Source organism: Taudactylus pleione, unplaced genomic scaffold (assembly GCF_031769625.1).
Source record: "Taudactylus pleione unplaced genomic scaffold, aTauple2 ptg000281l, whole genome shotgun sequence".
In the NCBI taxonomy this organism is placed as follows: Eukaryota; Metazoa; Chordata; class Amphibia; order Anura; family Myobatrachidae; genus Taudactylus; species Taudactylus pleione.
The window spans coordinates 1,433,813-1,457,806 of NW_028284683.1; the positions used below are offsets into that span (position 1 = coordinate 1,433,813).

General features: G+C 40.6%; 1 protein-coding gene across 1 annotated transcript in view; it reads left to right on the forward strand.

Moving 5' to 3' along the window:
* Positions 1-254: 254 nt before the first annotated feature.
* The window catches only part of LOC148512591 (vomeronasal type-2 receptor 26-like), a 69,505-nt gene continuing 45,765 nt past the window's right edge, over positions 255-23,994 (forward strand). The window contains exons 1-2 of the mRNA XM_088482049.1: positions 255-387; positions 1,239-1,326. Of these exons, the coding sequence (XP_088338175.1) occupies positions 255-387; positions 1,239-1,326 (221 nt within the window). The remainder of the gene's footprint in view (positions 388-1,238; positions 1,327-23,994) is intronic.

Sequence of the window (23,994 nt, forward strand, 5' to 3'; positions counted from 1 at the left end):
ACACAAGAGGCGCACAAGAGGAGGCTGATCTAACCCCAGCTTTGGAGGCACTGTTCACACAGTGATAAAAAATGGCATGGTATGGTAAAGGGTTACTAGAGGAGAATTGGGCAGGTGAAGCTGTCCTACTCAACCCAAACCCCACAAGGAAACCAGGAGCTAAGAGTTTGCTAGAGTTAAATCTGTGTATTATTAGCCTGATTTTGGTGGGGGTATGGATGGTAGGAGGAGTAACTTACTATGTAGATGCCCACATGAGTGGGTACCAGGAATCGAATGCTGTGGTAAGCCAGGTGACAACTCCCACCTATGATTCCTATGTGACTGTTGACACTGTCTATCCCATCACCATCACCAGGCCTAAAGCTAACATAAGGAAGACACAAGGTACTTGGGAATATTATGATAAATGTAAGAACTTACCCCAGGTGCCCCAGTGTATATGTAAATATTGTGGTAAAGCCCCTGAATTGAGATGTATCAAATGGTGCCAAGATGATAACACTATTCCCTTATGGGGAAGAGGGAGAAGAGCACCCATGGAACCAAAAGATTGCTATAAAATGACAAATGTGTTTAGATGTACTTGTAGAAATTGTGGTAAGATCCCTGATAATCAATGTATCAATTGGTATTATGAGGTAGATGGAGAAGATGGAATGGGAGATTATAATACCAGCACTGACACAAAGTAAAGAAGGGAAGCGCATTACACCACCATGAGTCCAGTTGTTGATTATGAAGATTAAGACTATCAGTACAATCCTATAGCCAGAGCTAAGGTTTATGGTAGAACACATTCATTGAATTAGCTACCACTGTAGCAGGAAGTGAGGCCTTTTGTGTAGTTCCACCTATGCATGTAGGAGAAGCATACAAAACATATTTTTTTCTGTATCCCTCTTACGGCTCCACAAATGGGGAAAATAAGACTTATACCAAATAATAATATGACATTTAGTGAAATATGATTTACTGGGAAATCCAAACCCTCATGATACATCAGGTAAATTTAATTGGACCAAGAGAAGTACAACCAAGTGCATACCAAAAACACTGCTGGAATATTACAGGGCAACTTCTACTTCAGCCACTGGGAAATAATAATAATTGTATAGAGGAGGTCCAAGTTAATTTTATATATATTGATCAATATTTACCAAAGGGTATCTTTTTGGTGTGTGGGAATAATGCTTAGTCTTACTTTTCATCAAATTCTTCTGGGGTTTGTTATCTAGGACGACTAACATTTCCTGCAGCTCACATTAACATAACCTCTTTAATGTCTTCAACACGAGGGAAAAGGTCATTACCTCCAGATTGTAGGTCAGATTTGCCTCTGCTATCTGACACACAGTATAAAGCTTTGGGTTTCTCTTTATTGGGGATCCCATGTCTCAGTGTGTACAATACCAGGGGCATAAATAGTATTGCTTGTGGAATGGCTAAAACTATAAATGCCACTAGCATTGCTATTTCTCTGATCAATCATGAATTAAGAGAAGTTAGAGAAGGAATGTTAGAAAACAGAGTAGCCATAGATTACTTGTTACTAAAAGCAGGTAGTGGATGTGAGCACTTCAAAGGCATGTGCTCTTTTAATATTGTGGATAATTATAATCCCATTGAGAAGAAAGAAAAACAATTACAAGATATACAAGAAATCATGCACCAATATCAAGGCCGGGATACTTTCGGATGGAGAGGGAAAGGTACAACTAATTGGTTTATGCAAATATCACACTTCGTCATGATGGGTTTGTTAACAATTGCTATAGTATACATATGTATAAAGTGTTTTCCCATAATGATACATGGATTCAAGAACATATGTACCCTAAAACCAGTATCCTTAACTACCTATCTTATGACCACAAAGCCTGTTCTGTATGTACCCGCAATATAAACTCAGCTTATACATATTACTTTCCCCCCAATATTTTCTGCTTAAATACTTGCATGCACATGAACCAGCTGCTGAAATATATATGGTAACAAGGCTTGTGCCTCAATCCAACGAAGGACTGAAGAATCTCTTTACTGTTGCAAATCTCCAGGTTTTCACTACCTCTGGCGGGGATGGTGCACTCCACACCATTACCAATAGTCCTGCATGACGAAACCAGAGTATGTACTATTTCCCTATATCCTCATTTCCTTTTCCTATCTCGCTTAGAAATATTTAGAACTGTGTAATTGACACCATTTTGATTTAAGTATTTTAGGTGTCAATTGTCATTAACAAGCAGTGGAATTGTTAAAATTAAATAAACTTGGAGTCTGTATTGCCTGAAATAAAGGTAGTATAAAGTTCCATTCTAATATACAGTATGTGTTTGTAGCTTTTACAGTGATTCAGATGTATATGGGTTAAAAAGTCTTTTATAATTGAAAAACAAGTCACTGAACTGACTTCTCCTCTGGACAACATGATATGTGAAGTTGGATGACGCCTGTCAAACTGTGGCGTGATACATTTGAGCCTATTTTCATGTTTGCTTGAAGAGATAACCCAACCTCTTGAGAAGATTTCATCTATGATGTCATGATGACCAAGGCATACAATGTCAAAGATCACAGACGCATCATCTGATATTAATCACTTATTCACTAAGAAACTCAACCACGTTACATGCATTCCTGTATATTGTCACAACCCTTTCCTATGCATCAACCAATCAAATATCTTGATTGTAATATACATGAAAACACCCTCCTGTTAATGATTTTGCAATTTATGTAACTATTGCGTATAAAATCCCTTAAATTCTCTGGTACATTGCCAGAGAGATCTGACTGATTCTCCTAATGCTATGCTCCATGTTACTCTGCGCAGAATGGTGGAGGTATTGCTTTAATAAAACCTATATCTGTTTTATCACAAACTGATGGTCTAAGAATTCAACTCTATCAATTGTATGTTAGTGTATAAAAGAGTATGTCACAGTTACCTTTAAATTGATATTTTCTACATCAGAATATTTATTGTATATTTAGTCTGATTTTCTAGAGATGTATCAATATGTGAATATTAGCACCACAATGAGCTGATTACCCAACAGTCATAAGACAATCTGCATACATTATATAGTCATATATAACTCCATAAAGTTCTTATTGGCAAAATGTCCTCAACAACAGATGTTTATTTGTGCATTAAGGAGTCTTACTGTATTACTTTATTACTGTATTACTGTGTTTAGACACTGTGAATATTCACTCTAAATTAGGTGTCTATATAGACTCCATTCATTGCATATATCTCGGCATAATTAATTCAGCTCAAAGTAAAAGGTAATCACCTGCAGAATACAAATCTGTTTTTATTAAATCTGAAAATACAGATCATATAGAGCACTGTAGCTTTATTATGAATGTATTACAAATGCTCTGCCAATGCTCTAAATACTAAAGAGATTGTTAGATGTTATTAGGGGCTCTATTTATTATCATTATTTTTACTAAAATAAAATGAAAAAGGCTGTTTTGTGTTTTCACACCCTTTTCACATTATTTTAGTATCACCTATAGTTATTACAGGGCAATTGGAGTAGAATTCGTTAAATTCTACTCCAACCCCTAGTATCACTTATTTTTAGTAATCAGATCGCATTTCCCATAATTGTAATGGGAAATGTGATCTGCCTGGTAGTTACTAAAAATAAATAGTGAAAAAAATACCTACGGAGCGCCTGTGATAATAATGCCTCCTGGACGTGGTGTTATCCAGGCTCTCGCCCGGTAACCGGGCTCCTACTCTGCTGTAACAGACAGAGCAGAGCCCGGAGCCGGTCCCAGTGATCAGCTGTGTGGTCTAAACAGACCGCAAGCTGATCTCTACTAAAAAAAAAAAAGTAAAAAAAAAAATTCACTTCCCTGACTCCAGGTACTGGTGATCGGGGCTCCGGTGAAGTTCTCCCTCCAGTCAGCTGGTCTCCCATAGTGCACTGTGGCCCGGTCATCAGGTGACCGTATCCCAGTGCAGTATGGGATGTCAGCTGACCGGAGGCATGGAAGACATCACCGGAGCACCGATGACTGCAGGTAAGTGCTATTGAGGGAGGGGGGTTGCTGGAGGGGGGGTCACGGGGGGGTCCGCGTTCGTGTGGGCAGGGCTTAGCGGTGGGGGGCGTGGCTTAGCGCCGGGGGGTAGCAGCGACGGTCGGTCGGCGCATGCGTCGGCACTTTGTCACAGTGTTTTTTGCAAAAATACCGTAACTAGTGTGCGGAGGGGATTTGCAGGGACAGAGCTTTATCGCAAGCTCAGTCCCTGCAAGAGATTTGTAGTAAATCCCTGTGATATTGTCTGAATTGGCAATGCGAATTCAGTCGATAATATCACACTACAATCTGCATTACAAATGCGGATTGTAGTAAATAGAGCCCTTAGTTACAACATGAATAAAAGTTGTTATTTTGTATTAGTTTATGAGCAACGTCTGTAACTTTATGTATCATGTGTTTCTTACATCTCATAACTGCCACAGTCTCAAAATAATTAGTAACTTGTTATAAAGTATTTATAAATTGCAATATGGAGAGCATGTGGTTACTCTTAAATATATCATAGATTGTATATATTTAATGGCCTAGAATGCAACAATAACTTAGTTACTCTATTATACACTAACATACAATATATTTGAAAAGAAGATACAAGACAGGCACACAAATGACGTTTATTATATTTGTCACTGTTTTTCCATCTAAACACTTTCTGTCATGATTTTTTTAATATATTTTGCTGCTAGTTTTGAATATAAGTGATACAAATATTCAATTATTTTAAATTATTTATTAAAATATTAATTTATTTAAACTTTAGTGTACACAGTTACAGGCTCTTGTATTTTTGGTTTCACCTGAATTACTTCTATCCAATCTGTGATAGCACCTCCTGCTTGGTAATGAATTAATTGAGCATACATATGTATAATGTACAGGGATTAATAAAAATCCATTATTTTCATTGAAACTTCCTGGTGCAATAGACATTCTTCATCTCTCTTATTAAACCTATTGTATATTGGTCAGTGGAATGCCCTCAGTATTTTATATTGGTGCTTAAAGTTATCTCTGTATTGTAAAGTTGCTGCAAAAAAAAGTGTATTGTCCATGAAAATGTTCTCTAAATTCTATATAGGCCACATGAATATTATATGTACTGTAGCGGTGCTTTTGTTGTATGACAAAAGGTGCCAGTAAGCAGACAGAAGGTACTCACCTACAATCACTAGTAGATTCCACACTATGACCAAGTCTTCAGAAGTGTATTTTTAATCATTTCTGAAATAATTTCACTGATTTCTTCCTGTTTGTGAAATTATTTCTAAGAATTAAAAATTATACCAACTAACAAAAAATATCATCAGAAAAAAAGTTCCAATCTGTATCATTCAGCCTATTTTGGCATTTTTTTTTTAAATTTGCTCTAGTCACATCATCAATAATTATTTTCATGCAGTGCCCACCAAAGTAATGCCTTATTTTTATCAAGAGACTATGACATTTCAGAAAATACCATTAATTTGTTTCCACCTACACTGCAAATATAATCCACCCAAAGTGGCCAAATAAGTGTTTGTTTTTTTAATTTAAAAACGTTATCCCCAAATTTTGGGGATTTTTTTTTAGTTAGTGTTGGTTGTAATTGGCTGGTAATTACATGAGATAACCATACAATTACTTCTGTTTGAAATGAGAGTGTCCCGAAACATGCAGGTGCCAATATTGGAGAGAGGGGTCACATTTAAAGCCCTGCACTTATCTATGGAAAATTTAATGTTTTCTGCAGTACATGTTGATATCGTCTGGTGATTACTATGAGGGGAGTCCTTTTCAATGTAAGTGGCCTTAAGATAATGGAATCCTGCATGGGGGAGATCTTCCCTATCCCCTGAAATGTCTTCATTTTTTGCAGGGGGTTATTGTCTGTTGATCACACTGATGACCAGATAATATCTTCTATGTGTGCACACAGCTTCAAAGATGAGTCATCCCACTTTCAAACAGAAGTGCTCCACGTTTTTAGGGTGGCAGGAATGTAGTGAAAATAGATTTTTGTTCTTCCACCATTACCTGCAGCACAATTTTATTTCTGTCTAATGCATGGCCATGTTTTCATGGACTTGAGGTTGACAAAAAATTTGTCGACATTTACACTTTTTAAATTTTTTTAGTCTAAACCTAACCATTATCCCAACCCTAACTCCTATCCCTAAACCTAACCATTACCCCAACCCTAACTCCTATCCCTAAACCTAACCATTATCCCAACCCTAACTCCTATCCCTAAACCTAACCATTATCCCAACCCTAACTCCTATCCCTAAACCTAACCATTATCCCAACCCTAACTCCTATCCCTAAACCTAACCATTATCCCAACCCTAACTCCTATCCCTAAACCTAATTCTAAACTTAACCCTAACTCCTATCCCTAAACCTAACCATTATCCCAACCCTAACTCCTATCCCTAAACCTAACCATTATCCCAACCCTAACTCCTATCCCTAAACCTAACCATTATCCCAACCCTAACTCCTATCCCTAAACCTAATTCTAAACTTAACCCTAAAAATAAGCAAAAAAACTGTATGCTGACATTCTGACTGTCGACCTTCTTACTGACTGATGCCATTCTTTCTGGACACTGTGTCGGGTGGAGGGGTTGGCATGAATATTTGTAGAAAGCTACAATGCATATCCTCCCCACTGACTCGCTTTCATTGTATAATGCATTCCAAAATGACACCGGCCTATGGAAGCCCAATAGTAGGCTGTGCCGGTTACGGATACACGTGTAACACATGACATGGATGCATTTAAGTCACTGCTCACACTGCCCTTTGGTCTCCCCTGGAGCTGTAAAGGTCAGCCTGTGTGCCCTCATTCTAGTGCTGCTGGAAGCCTCTCTTAGCATAGTGCTATGTCCTTCCTTTATTGGGAACAATGGAATAAGGCCTCTCTCTGTCTGTCAGTGACAGCACAGAGTCAGTCTGCCTCATCCACCTGGTGTTCCTGCATTCAAGCCATGTGTAAGCTATCAGCACTTCTGTAAGTTATTCCACACATTTCTGTGTGTTGGGAGTAAGATCTCAAAGGCATGTGGGGTAGTCAGATCAGCATGGGATAGCTGAATATTACACACAGTGCATGTATAGGGATCTGATGAATTGTGAGAGGTCTTATTGGCACATGAGAGGTGTGGTGCGAGGTTTTGATGGCATGGGATGATGGGGGGGTCTGTTTTGGATCTTTAGAGGCATGTGGGAGGGGTTTGATGGGCATGTGGGAGGGGTCTGATTGGCTCTTAAAGGGCATAAGGGTGTGATGAGATGGGGAGATCTGATTGCCTATTGAGGGGAGTGTGGGGGGGTCTGATGGCATGATAGAGGTCTGATAGTCGGGGAGACAAGGACAAGGGGAGAAACTGAGAGAAAGACACAATTTTACATACTCATGAGCCAGTGAATGACAGGTCCAAAATATTAGTGTTTTCTATGTTTACATTTGTTGCTAGAATGCTCTCCTTTTTCAATACTGGACACTAGAGTGATCCTGTAGTTTAATCAGACCCTAGAATAATCTTTGCATAGTTTTTATGTCAATAGATTGACATAAAAACTGTTTAAAGAAATTACTAGAAAGCTTTCTATGTGTAAATTGGCCACTACAATGATCTCAATTTGTCCCCAGAATTATGTCTGTATTGTATATATACGCCAATAGATAACTTTTGTATGTGTATTGGTTACTAGAATGCTCTCTCTATCACTAGAAAATTCTCCATTTGTATAGAGGTCACAATAAGCCCCCCAGTATTTTACAGTGATCTTTAGAAAACCTTTGAAAACTCACTGTATTGTACATTGTCAACCAGAATGCTCTTTTTATTTTTATTGGTCCCTAGAATTATCCCTGTGTTGCATAGAAGTCACATGAATGTGTTATATTGTATAGAGGTCACCATAATGCTCTTTCTCTCTTGTCTGTGTGTTATTGGAATTTTCTATACAGTTTATATTGGCTACAACCACTCTGCATTGCATGGTGGACATTGGAAGACCCTCTGTATTGCATAGTAAACACTTGAAGGCTGTCTGTATTGGATAGATTTCACTAGAACATTCTCTGTAATGTATATCAGTTGGTAAACTGTGCTTATTATTGTTTATAGGTCACTAGAATGCTAACTGTTTTCTTATATCATTCACTATAATGCTTTTCCTATTGTATATTGGTTACAAGAATGATCTTTGTATTGTATGAAATTAACAATAATACTTTTTCAGTCAGTAGAATGGCCATTGTTTTTCACAAGAATTGTATAGTAGTCAAAAGACTGTTCTGTGTATTGTTAACTATCAATAAAATGTTGAATGCATTGTATAATAGCCACCAATCTTATCTCGGTTGTTTAAAAAAACAATGGAAGGTGCTCTGTATTGTATTTTGTACTGTATAAACCAGACCTCGGGATTACCACAAAGGTGGATGATGATATCACAATGTATGCAACTACACGTACCTCACTTACGAGTCAGCCAGGCTTTTGTCATTCATATAAACAATGCCTGTCAGTTTTTTTGGAATGATAATGCTGTAGCCTCACTAGTTGTTAGTTAAAGTATTAAAAAGTGATAAAATAATATTTTTATGGTAAAATCATATTGATTTATAAATATACTAGTGACCCACCCCGGCTTCACACAGGAGCTATTTTGAATTTACGTCATTTTTAATCAAGGTCTTAGAAGATTGCATTGTAGATGATATTAATCGTTTTCCCTCTTGACGTCAATACAAAAAGATTTAGTTTTGATGTGACACCAAAAGGACCACGTAAAGTTGTCCATGAGAAAAACAGTCTCCACTTACTGTAGGTAACCTCCAGCCACATTAAGTGTTAGTCCCTGTGCTTTCTTTAATTATGATCATGCCAAAGCCAACTCTTACCCTGAATTGGACTCGTTTCAAATCAAGGAATCGTTTAACGATAATAATAGGGGAAAACTGACAATTTGTGTCACTAAACAATATTCCTGGAAAAACTGGATTATAATTATCAATCTCTACATGGTATAAAAGTCCATCATTGTGATATATATATTGGTTTAGACAGCGTAAGCATTGTATGCCATGTAGAGTTTGTAAATTATACATAATCTGGTTTCTCCAGAAATATTGTTTGATTAGGAATGACGTCCAGTTTTCATGGACTTGCTTCACTAAAATCGTCACTGCTCATCAACCTTGAGTCATACATAACTGTGTCATACACCTAATCCTTCCTCCACACATGCTCTATACACTAGTGACAGCTACATCACTAATACCATCACTGCTCTGCTCCCTTGTGTCATACATTACTGTGTCCTACACCTAATCCTTCCTCCACACATGCTGTATACACTAGTGACAGCTACATCACTAATACCATCACTGCTCTGCTCCCTTGTGTCATACATTACTGTGTCCTACACCTAATCCTTCCTCCACACATGCTCTATACACTAGTTACAGCTACATCACTAATATCATCGCTGCTCTGCTCCCTTGTGTCATACATTACTGTCACACACCTAATCCTTCCTCCACACATGCTCTATACACTAGTGACAGCTACATCACTAATATCATCACTGCTCTGCTCCCTTGTGTCATACATTACTGTGTCCTACACCTAATCCTTCCTCCATACATGCTCTATACACTAGTGACATCTACATCACTAATATCATCACTGCTCTGCTCCCTTGTGTCAAACATTACTGTGTCCTACACCTAATCCTTCCTCCACACATGCTCTATACACTAGTGACATCTACATCACTAATATCATCACTGCTCTGCTCCCTTGTGTCATACATTACTGTGTCATACACCTAATCCTTCCCCCACACATGCACTATACTCTAGTCACAGCTACATCACTAATATCATCACTGCTCTGCACCCTTGTGTCATACATTATTGTGTCCTACACCTAATCCTTCCTCCACACATGCTCTATACACTAGTGACATCTACATCACTAATATCATCACTGCTCTGCTCCCTTGTGTCATACATTACTGTGTCCTACACCTAATCCTTCCCCCACACATGCTCTATACAATAGTGACAACTACATCACTAATATCATCACTGCTCTGCTCCCTATTGTCATACATTACTGTGTCCTACACCTAATCCTTCCTCCACACATGCTCTATACAATAGTGACATCTACATCACTAATATCATCACTGCTCTGCTCCCTTGTGTCATACATTACTGTGTCATACACCTAATCCTTCCTCCACACATGCTCTATACACTAGTGACAGCTACATCACTAATATCATCACTGCTCTGCTCCCTTGTGTCATACATTACTGTGTCACACACCTAATCCTTCTTCCACACATGCTCTATACACTAGTTACAGCTACATCACTAATATCATCACTGCTCTGCTCCCTTGTGTCATACATTACTGTGTCCTACACCTAATCCTTCCTCCACACATGCTCTATACAATAGTGACAGATACATCACTTATACCATCACTGCTCTGCTCCCTATTGTCATACATTACTGTGTCATACACCTAATCCTTCCTCCACACATGCTCTATACACTAGTGACATCTACATCACTAATATCATCACTGCTCTGCTCCCTTGTGTCAAACATTACTGTGTCATACACCTAATCCTTCCCCCACACATGCACTATACTCTAGTCACAGCTACATCACTAATATCACCACTGCTCTGCACCCTTGTGTCATACATTATTGTGTCCTACACCTAATCCTTCCTCCACACATGCTCTATACACTAGTGACATCTACATCACTAATATCATCACTGCTCTGCTCCCTTGTGTCATACATTACTGTGTCATACACCTAATCCTTCCTCCACACATGCTCTATACACTAGTGACAGCTACATCACTAATATCATCACTGCTCTGCTCCCTTGTGTCATACATTACTGTGTCATACACCTAATCCTTCCTCCACACATGCTCTATACACTAGTGACATCTACATCACTAATATCATCACTGCTCTGCTCCCTTGTGTCATACATTACTGTGTCCTACACCTAATCCTTCCTCCACACATGCTCTATACACTAGTGACAGCTGTATCACTAATATCATCACTGCTCTGCTCCCTTGTGTCATACATTACAGTGTCCTACACCTAATCCTTCCTCCACACATGCTCTATACACTAGTTACAGCTACATCACTAATATCATCGCTGCTCTGCTCCCTTGTGTCATACATTACTGTCACACACCTAATCCTTCCTCCACACATGCTCTATACACTAGTGACAGCTACATCACTAATATCATCACTGCTCTGCTCCCTTGTGTCATACATTACTGTGTCCTACACCTAATCCTTCCTCCATACATGCTCTATACACTAGTGACATCTACATCACTAATATCATCACTGCTCTGCTCCCTTGTGTCAAACATTACTGTGTCCTACACCTAATCCTTCCTCCACACATGCTCTATACACTAGTGACATCTACATCACTAATATCATCACTGCTCTGCTCCCTTGTGTCATACATTACTGTGTCATACACCTAATCCTTCCCCCACACATGCACTATACTCTAGTCACAGCTACATCACTAATATCATCACTGCTCTGCTCCCTTGTGTCAAACATTACTGTGTCATACACCTAATCCTTCCCCCACACATGCACTATACTCTAGTCACAGCTACATCACTAATATCACCACTGCTCTGCACCCTTGTGTCATACATTATTGTGTCCTACACCTAATCCTTCCTCCACACATGCTCTATACACTAGTGACATCTACATCACTAATATCATCACTGCTCTGCTCCCTTGTGTCATACATTACTGTGTCATACACCTAATCCTTCCTCCACACATGCTCTATACACTAGTGACAGCTACATCACTAATATCATCACTGCTCTGCTCCCTTGTGTCATACATTACTGTGTCATACACCTAATCCTTCCTCCACACATGCTCTATACACTAGTGACATCTACATCACTAATATCATCACTGCTCTGCTCCCTTGTGTCATACATTACTGTGTCCTACACCTAATCCTTCCTCCACACATGCTCTATACACTAGTGACAGCTGTATCACTAATATCATCACTGCTCTGCTCCCTTGTGTCATACATTACTGTGTCCTACACCTAATCCTTCCTCCACACATGCTCTATACACTAGTTACAGCTACATCACTAATATCATCGCTGCTCTGCTCCCTTGTGTCATACATTACTGTCACACACCTAATCCTTCCTCCACACATGCGCTATACACTAGTGACAGCTACATCACTAATATCATCACTGCTCTGCTCCCTTGTGTCATACATTACTGTGTCCTACACCTAATCCTTCCTCCATACATGCTCTATACACTAGTGACATCTACATCACTAATATCATCACTGCTCTGCTCCCTTGTGTCAAACATTACTGTGTCCTACACCTAATCCTTCCTCCACACATGCTCTATACACTAGTGACATCTACATCACTAATATCATCACTGCTCTGCTCCCTTGTGTCATACATTACTGTGTCATACACCTAATCCTTCCCCCACACATGCACTATACTCTAGTCACAGCTACATCACTAATATCATCACTGCTCTGCACCCTTGTGTCATACATTATTGTGTCCTACACCTAATCCTTCCTCCACACATGCTCTATACACTAGTGACATCTACATCACTAATATCATCACTGCTCTGCTCCCTTGTGTCATACATTACTGTGTCCTACACCTAATCCTTCCCCCACACATGCTCTATACAATAGTGACAACTACATCACTAATATCATCACTGCTCTGCTCCCTATTGTCATACATTACTGTGTCCTACACCTAATCCTTCCTCCACACATGCTCTATATAATAGTGACAGATACATCACTAATATCATCACTGCTCTGCTCCCTTGTGTCATACATTACTGTGTCCTACACCTAATCCTTCCTCCACACGTGCTCTATACAATAGTGACAGATACATCACTTATACCATCACTGCTCTGCTCCCTTGTGTCATACATTACTGTGTCATACACCTAATCCTTCCTCCACACATGCTCTATACACTAGTTACAACTACATCACTAATATCATCACTGCTCTGCTCCCTTGTGTCATACATAACTGTGTCATACACCTAATCCTTCCTCCACACATGCTCTATACACCAGTGACAGCTACATCACTAATATCATCACTGCTCTGCTCCCTTGTGTCATACATTACTGTGTCCTACACCTAATCCTTCCTCCACACATGCTCTATACACTAGTTACAGCTACATCACTAATATCATCACTGCTCTGCTCCCTTGTGTCATACATCACTGTGTCCTACACCTAATCCTTCCTCCACACATGCTCTATACACTAGTGACATCTACATCACTAATATCATCACTGCTCTGCTCCCGTGTCATACATTACTGTGTCCTACACCTAATCCTTCCTCCACACATGCTCTATACAATAGTGACAGATACATTATTTATACCATCACTGCTCTGCTCCCTTGTGTCATACATTACTGTGTCATACACCTAATCCTTCCTCCACACATGCTCTATACACTAGTTACAACTACATCACTAATATCATCACTGCTCTGCTCCCTTGTGTCATACATAACTGTGTCATACACCTAATCCTTCCTCCACACATGCTCTATACAACAGTGACAGCTACATCACTAATATCATCACTGCTCTGCTCCCTTGTGTCATACATTACTGTGTCATACACCTAATCCTTCCCCCACACATGCACTATACTCTAGTCACAGCTACATCACTAATATCATCACTGCTCTGCTCCCTTGTGTCATACATTATTGTGTCCTACACCTAATCCTTCCTCCACACATGCTCTATACAATAGTGACATCTACATCACTAATATCATCACTGCTCTGCTCCCTTGTGTCATACATTACTGTGTCATACACCTAATCCTTCCTCCACACATGCTCTATACACTAGTGACAGCTACATCACTAATATCATCACTGCTCTGCTCCCTTGTGTCATACATTACTGTGTCACACACCTAATCCTTCCTCCACACATGCTCTATACATTAGTTACAGCTACATCACTAATATCATCACTGCTCTGCTCCCTTGTGTCATACATTACTGTGTCCTACACCTAATCCTTCCTCCACACATGCTCTATACAATAGTGACAGATACATCACTTATACCATCACTGCTCTGCTCCCTATTGTCATACATTACTGTGTCATACACCTAATCCTTCCTCCACACATGCTCTATACACTAGTGACATCTACATCACTAATATCATCACTGCTCTGCTCCCTTGTGTCAAACATTACTGTGTCATACACCTAATCCTTCCCCCACACATGCACTATACTCTAGTCACAGCTACATCACTAATATCACCACTGCTCTGCACCCTTGTGTCATACATTATTGTGTCCTACACCTAATCCTTCCTCCACACATGCTCTATACACTAGTGACATCTACATCACTAATATCATCACTGCTCTGCTCCCTTGTGTCATACATTACTGTGTCATACACCTAATCCTTCCTCCACACATGCTCTATACACTAGTGACAGCTACATCACTAATATCATCACTGCTCTGCTCCCTTGTGTCATACATTACTGTGTCCTACACCTAATCCTTCCTCCACACATGCTCTATACACTAGTGACATCTACATCACTAATATCATCACTGCTCTGCTCCCTTGTGTCATACATTACTGTGTCCTACACCTAATCCTTCCTCCACACATGCTCTATACACTAGTGACAGCTGTATCACTAATATCATCACTGCTCTGCTCCCTTGTGTCATACATTACTGTGTCCTACACCTAATCCTTCCTCCACACATGCTCTATACACTAGTGACAGCTACATCACTAATATTATCACTGCTCTGCTCCCTTGTGTCATTCATTACTGTATCATACACCTAATCCTTCCTCCACACATGCTCTATACACTAGTGACACCTACATCACTTATATCATCACTGCTCTGCTCCCTTGTGTCATACATTACTGTGTCCTACACCTAATCCTTCCCCCACACATGCTCTATACACTAGTGACAGCTACATCACTAATATCATCACTGCTCTGCTCCCATGTGTCATACATTACTGTGTCATACACCTAATCCTTCCTCCACACATGCTCTATACACTAGTGACAGCCACATCGCTAATATCATCACTGCTCTGCTCCCTATTGTCATACATTACTGTGTCCTACACCTAATCCTTCTTCCACACATGCTCTATACACTAGTGACATCTACATCACTAATATCATCACTGCTCTGCTCCCTATTGTCATACATTACTGTGTCCTACACCTAATCCTTCCTCCACACATGCTCTATACACTAGTTACAGCTACATCACTAATATCATCGCTGCTCTGCTCCCTTGTGTCATACATTACTGTCACACACCTAATCCTTCTTCCACACATGCTCTATACACTAGTGACAGCTACATCACTAATATCATCACTGCTCTGCTCCCATGTGTCATACATTACTGTGTCCTACACCTAATCCTTCCTCCATACATGCTCTATACACTAGTGACATCTACATCACTAATATCATCACTGCTCTGCTCCCTTGTGTCAAACATTACTGTGTCCTACACCTAATCCTTCCTCCACACATGCTCTATACACTAGTGACATCTACATCACTAATATCATCACTGCTCTGCTCCCTTGTGTCATACATTACTGTGTCATACACCTAATCCTTCCCCCACACATGCACTATACTCTAGTCACAGCTACATCACTAATATCATCACTGCTCTGCACCCTTGTGTCATACATTATTGTGTCCTACACCTATTCCTTCCTCCACACATGCTCTATACACTAGTGACATCTACATCACTAATATCATCACTGCTCTGCTCCCTTGTGTCATACATTACTGTGTCCTACACCTAATCCTTCCTCCACACATGCTCTATACAATAGTGACATCTACATCACTAATATCATCACTGCTCTGCTCCCGTGTCATACATTACTGTGTCCTACACCTAATCCTTCCTCCACACATGCTCTATACAATAGTGACAGATACATCACTTATACCATCACTGCTCTGCTCCCTTGTGTCATACATTACTGTGTCATACACCTAATCCTTCCTCCACACATGCTCTATACACTAGTTACAACTACATCACTAATATCATCACTGCTCTGCTCCCTTGTGTCATACATAACTGTGTCATACACCTAATCCTTCCTCCACACATGCTCTATACACCAGTGACTGCTACATCACTAATATCATCACTGCTCTGCTCCCTTGTGTCATACATTACTGTGTCATACACCTAATCCTTCCTCCACACATGCACTATACTCTAGTCACAGCTACATCACTAATATCATCACTGCTCTGCTCCCTTGTGTCATACATTATTGTGTCCTACACCTAATCCTTCCTCCACACATGCTCTATACACTAGTGACAGCTACATCACTAATATCATCACTGCTCTGCTCCCTTGTGTCATACATTACTGTGTCATACACCTAATCCTTCCCCCACACATGCACTATACTCTAGTCACAGCTACATCACTAATATCATCACTGCTCTGCTCCCTTGTGTCATACATTATTGTGTCCTACACCTAATCCTTCCTCCACACATGCTCTATACAATAGTGACATCTACATCACTAATATCATCACTGCTCTGCTCCCTTGTGTCATACATTACTGTGTCATACACCTAATCCTTCCTCCACACATGCTCTATACACTAGTGACAGCTACATCACTAATATCATCACTGCTCTGCTCCCTTGTGTCATACATTACTGTGTCACACACCTAATCCTTCCTCCACACATGTTCTATACACTAGTTACAGCTACATCACTAATATCATCACTGCTCTGCTCCCTTGTGTCATACATTACTGTGTCCTACACCTAATCCTTCCTCCACACATGCTCTATACAATAGTGACAGATACATCACTTATACCATCACTGCTCTGCTCCCTATTGTCATACATTACTGTGTCATACACCTAATCCTTCCTCCACACATGCTCTATACACTAGTGACATCTACATCACTAATATCATCACTGCTCTGCTCCCTTGTGTCAAACATTACTGTGTCATACACCTAATCCTTCCCCCACACATGCACTATACTCTAGTCACAGCTACATCACTAATATCACCACTGCTCTGCACCCTTGTGTCATACATTATTGTGTCCTACACCTAATCCTTCCTCCACACATGCTCTATACACTAGTGACATCTACATCACTAATATCAACACTGCTCTGCTCCCTTGTGTCATACATTACTGTGTCATACACCTAATCCTTCCTCCACACATGCTCTATACACTAGTGACAGCTACATCACTAATATCATCACTGCTCTGCTCCCTTGTGTCATACATTACTGTGTCATACACCTAATCCTTCCTCCACACATGCTCTATACACTAGTGACATCTACATCACTAATATCATCACTGCTCTGCTCCCTTGTGTCATACATTACTGTGTCCTACACCTAATCCTTCCTCCACACATGTTCTATACACTAGTGCCAGCTGTATCACTAATATCATCACTGCTCTGCTCCCTTGTGTCATACATTACTGTGTCCTACACCTAATCCTTCCTCCACACATGCTCTATACACTAGTGACAGCTACATCACTAATATTATCACTGCTCTGCTCCCTTGTGTCATTCATTACTGTATCATACACCTAATCCTTCCTCCACACATGCTCTATACACTAGTGACACCTACATCACTTATATCATCACTGCTCTGCTCCCTTGTGTCATACATTACTGTGTCCTACACCTAATCCTTCCCCCACACATGCTCTATACACTAGTGACAGCTACATCACTAATATCATCACTGCTCTGCTCCCTTGTGTCATACATTACTGTGTCATACACCTAATCCTTCCTCCACACATGCTCTATGCAATACTGACAGCTACCTCACTAATATCATCACTGCTCTGCTCCCTTGTGTCATAGATTACTGTGTCCTACACCTAATCCTTCCTCCACACATGCTCTATACACTAGTGACAGCTGTATCACTAATTTCATCACTGCTCTGCTCCCTTGTGTCATACATTACTGTGTCCTACACCTAATCCTTCCTCCACACATGCTCTATACACTAGTGACAGCTACATCACTAATATCATTACTGCTCTGCTCCCTTGTGTCATACATTACTGTGTCCTACACCTAATCCTTCCTCCACACATGCTCTATACACTAGAGACAGCTACATCACTAATATCATCACTGCTCTGCTCCCTTGTGTCCTACATTACTGTGTCATACACCTAATCCTTCCTCCACACATGCTCTATACACTAGTGACATCTACATCACTAATATCATCACTGCTCTGCTCCCTATTGTCATACATTACTGTGTCCTACACCTAATCCTTCATCCACACATGCTCTATACACTAGTGACAGCTACATCACTAATATCATCACTGCTCTGCACCCTTGTGTCATACATTATTGTGTCCTACACCTAATCCTTCCTCCACACATGCTCTATACAGTAGTGACATCTACATCACTAATATCATCACTGCTCTGCTCCCATGTGTCATTCATTACTGTGTCATACACCTAATCCTTCCTCCACAAATGCTCTATACACTAGTGACAGCTACATCACAAATATCATCACTGCTCTGCTCCCATGTGTCATACATTACTGTGTCATACACCTAATCCTTCCTCCACACATGCTCTATACACTAGTGACAGCCACATCGCTAATATCATCACTGCTCTGCTCCCTATTGTCATACATTACTGTGTCCTACACCTAATCCTTCATCCACACATGCTCTATACACTAGTGACATCTACATCACTAATATCATCACTGCTCTGCTCCCTATTGTCATACATTACTGTGTCCTACACCTAATTCTTCCTCCACACATGCTCTATACACTAGTTACAGCTACATCACTAATATCATCGCTGCTCTGCTCCCTTGTGTCATACATTACTGTCACACACCTAATCCTTCTTCCACACATGCTCTATACACTAGTGACAACTACATCACTAATATCATCACTGCTCTGCTCCCTATTGTCATACATTACTGTGTCCTACACCTAATCCTTCCTCCACACATGCTCTATACACTAGTGACATCTACATCACTAATATCATCACTGCTCTGCTCCCTATTGTCATACATTACTGTGTCCTACACCTAATCCTTCCTCCACACATGCTCTATACACTAGTTACAGCTACATCACTAATATCATCGCTGCTCTGCTCCCTTGTGTCATACATTACTGTCACACACCTAATCCTTCTTCCACACATGCTCTATACACTAGTGACAGCTACATCACTAATATCATCACTGCTCTGCTCCCATGTGTCATACATTACTGTGTCCTACACCTAATCCTTCCTCCATACATGCTCTATACACTAGTGACATCTACATCACTAATATCATCACTGCTCTGCTCCCTTGTGTCAAACATTACTGTGTCCTACACCTAATCCTTCCTCCACACATGCTCTATACACTAGTGACATCTACATCACTAATATCATCACTGCTCTGCTCCCTTGTGTCATACATTACTGTGTCATACACCTAATCCTTCCCCCACACATGCACTATACTCTAGTCACAGCTACATCACTAATATCATCACTGCTCTGCACCCTTGTGTCATACATTATTGTGTCCTACACCTAATCCTTCCTCCACACATGCTCTATACACTAGTGACATCTACATCACTAATATCATCACTGCTCTGCTCCCTTGTGTCATACATTACTGTGTCCTACACCTAATCCTTCCTCCACACATGCTCTATACAATAGTGACATCTACATCACTAATATCATCACTGCTCTGCTCCCGTGTCATACATTACTGTGTCCTACACCTAATCCTTCCTCCACACATGCTCTATACAATAGTGACAGATACATCACTTATACCATCACTGCTCTGCTCCCTTGTGTCATACATTACTGTGTCATACACCTAATCCTTCCTCCACACATGCTCTATACACTAGTTACAACTACATCACTAATATCATCACTGCTCTGCTCCCTTGTGTCATACATAACTGTGTCATACACCTAATCCTTCCTCCACACATGCTCTATACACCAGTGACAGCTACATCACTAATATCATCACTGCTCTGCTCCCTTGTGTCATACATTACTGTGTCATACACCTAATCCTTCCTCCACACATGCACTATACTCTAGTCACAGCTACATCACTAATATCATCACTGCTCTGCTCCCTTGTGTCATACATTATTGTGTCCTACACCTAATCCTTCCTCCACACATGCTCTATACACTAGTGACAGCTACATCACTAATATCATCACTGCTCTGCTCCCTTGTGTCATACATTACTGTGTCATACACCTAATCCTTCCCCCACACATGCACTATACTCTAGTCACAGCTACATCACTAATATCATCACTGCTCTGCTCCCTTGTGTCATACATTATTGTGTCCTACACCTAATCCTTCCTCCACACATGCTCTATACAATAGTGACATCTACATCACTAATATCATCACTGCTCTGCTCCCTTGTGTCATACATTACTGTGTCATACACCTAATCCTTCCTCCACACATGCTCTATACACTAGTGACAGCTACATCACTAATATCATCACTGCTCTGCTCCCTTGTGTCATACATTACTGTGTCACACACCTAATCCTTCCTCCACACATGCTCTATACACTAGTTACAGCTACATCACTAATATCATCACTGCTCTGCTCCCTTGTGTCATACATTACTGTGTCCTACACCTAATCCTTCCTCCACACATGCTCTATACAATAGTGACAGATACATCACTTATACCATCACTGCTCTGCTCCCTATTGTCATACATTACTGTGTCATACACCTAATCCTTCCTCCACACATGCTCTATACACTAGTGACACCTACATCACTAATATCATCACTGCTCTGCTCCCTTGTGTCATACATTACTGTGTCCTACACCTAATCCTTCCTCCACACATGCTCTATACACTAGTGACATCTACATCACTAATATCATCACTGCTCTGCTCCCTTGTGTCAAACATTACTGTGTCATACACCTAATCCTTCCCCCACACATGCACTATACTCTAGTCACAGCTACATCACTAATATCACCACTGCTCTGCACCCTTGTGTCATACATTATTGTGTCCTACACCTAATCCTTCCTCCACACATGCTCTATACACTAGTGACATCTACATCACTAATATCAACACTGCTCTGCTCCCTTGTGTCATACATTACTGTGTCATACACCTAATCCTTCCTCCACACATGCTCTATACACTAGTGACAGCTACATCACTAATATCATCACTGCTCTGCTCCCTTGTGTCATACATTACTGTGTCATACACCTAATCCTTCCTCCACACATGCTCTATACACTAGTGACATCTACATCACTAATATCATCACTGCTCTGCTCCCTTGTGTCATACATTACTGTGTCCTACACCTAATCCTTCCTCCACACATGTTCTATACACTAGTGCCAGCTGTATCACTAATATCATCACTGCTCTGCTCCCTTGTGTCATACATTACTGTGTCCTACACCTAATCCTTCCTCCACACATGCTCTATACACTAGTGACAGCTACATCACTAATATTATCACTGCTCTGCTCCCTTGTGTCATTCATTACTGTATCATACACCTAATCCTTCCTCCACACATGCTCTATACACTAGTGACACCTACATCACTTATATCATCACTGCTCTGCTCCCTTGTGTCATACATTACTGTGTCCTACACCTAATCCTTCCCCCACACATGCTCTATACACTAGTGACAGCTACATCACTAATATCATCACTGCTCTGCTCCCTTGTGTCATACATTACTGTGTCATACACCTAATCCTTCCTCCACACATGCTCTATGCAATACTGACAGCTACCTCACTAATATCATCACTGCTCTGCTCCCTTGTGTCATAGATTACTGTGTCCTACACCTAATCCTTCCTCCACACATGCTCTATACACTAGTGACAGCTGTATCACTAATTTCATCACTGCTCTGCTCCCTTGTGTCATACATTACTGTGTCCTACACCTAATCCTTCCTCCACACATGCTCTATACACTAGTGACAGCTACATCACTAATATCATTACTGCTCTGCTCCCTTGTGTCATACATTACTGTGTCCTACACCTAATCCTTCCTCCACACATGCTCTATACACTAGAGACAGCTACATCACTAATATCATCACTGCTCTGCTCCCTTGTGTCCTACATTACTGTGTCATACACCTAATCCTTCCTCCACACATGCTCTATACACTAGTGACATCTACATCACTAATATCATCACTGCTCTGCTCCCTATTGTCATACATTACTGTGTCCTACACCTAATCCTTCATCCACACATGCTCTATACACTAGTGACAGCTACATCACTAATATCATCACTGCTCTGCACCCTTGTGTCATACATTATTGTGTCCTACACCTAATCCTTCCTCCACACATGCTCTATACAGTAGTGACATCTACATCACTAATATCATCACTGCTCTGCTCCCATGTGTCATTCATTACTGTGTCATACACCTAATCCTTCCTCCACAAATGCTCTATACACTAGTGACAGCTACATCACAAATATCATCACTGCTCTGCTCCCATGTGTCATACATTACTGTGTCATACACCTAATCCTTCCTCCACACATGCTCTATACACTAGTGACAGCCACATCGCTAATATCATCACTGCTCTGCTCCCTATTGTCATACATTACTGTGTCCTACACCTAATCCTTCCTCCACACATGCTCTATACACTAGTGACATCTACATCACTAATATCATCACTGCTCTGCTCCCTATTGTCATACATTACTGTGTCCTACACCTAATCCTTCCTCCACACATGCTCTATACACTAGTTACAGCTACATCACTAATATCATCGCTGCTCTGCTCCCTTGTGTCATACATTACTGTCACACACCTAATCCTTCTTCCACACATGCTCTATACACTAGTGACATCTACATCACTAATATCATCACTGCTCTGCTCCCTTGTGTCAAACATTACTGTGTCCTACACCTAATCCTTCCTCCACACATGCTCTATACACTAGTGACATCTACATCACTAATATCATCACTGCTCTGCTCCCTTGTGTCATACATTACTGTGTCATACACCTAATCCTTCCCCCACACATGCACTATACTCTAGTCACGGCTACATCACTAATATCATCACTGCTCTGCACCCTTGTGTCATACATTATTGTGTCCTACACCTAATCCTTCCTCCACACATGCTCTATACACTAGTGACATCTACATCACTAATATCATCACTGCTCTGCTCCCTTGTGTCATACATTACTGTGTCCTACACCTAATCCTTCCTCCACACATGCTCTATACACTAGTGACAGCTACATCACTAATATCATCACTGCTCTGCTCCCTTGTGTCATACATTACTGTGTCCTACACCTAATCCTTCCTCCACACATGCTCTATACACTAGTGACAGCTACATCACTAATATCATCACTGCTCAGGTCCCTTGTGTCATACATTACTGTGTCACACACCTAATCCTTCCTCCACACATGCTCTATACACTAGTTACAGCTACATCACTAATATCATCACTGCTCTGCTCCCTTGTGTCATACATTACTGTGTCCTACACCTAATCCTTCCTCCACACATGCTCTATACAATAGTGACAGATACATCACTTATACCATCACTGCTCTGCTCCCTTGTGTCATACA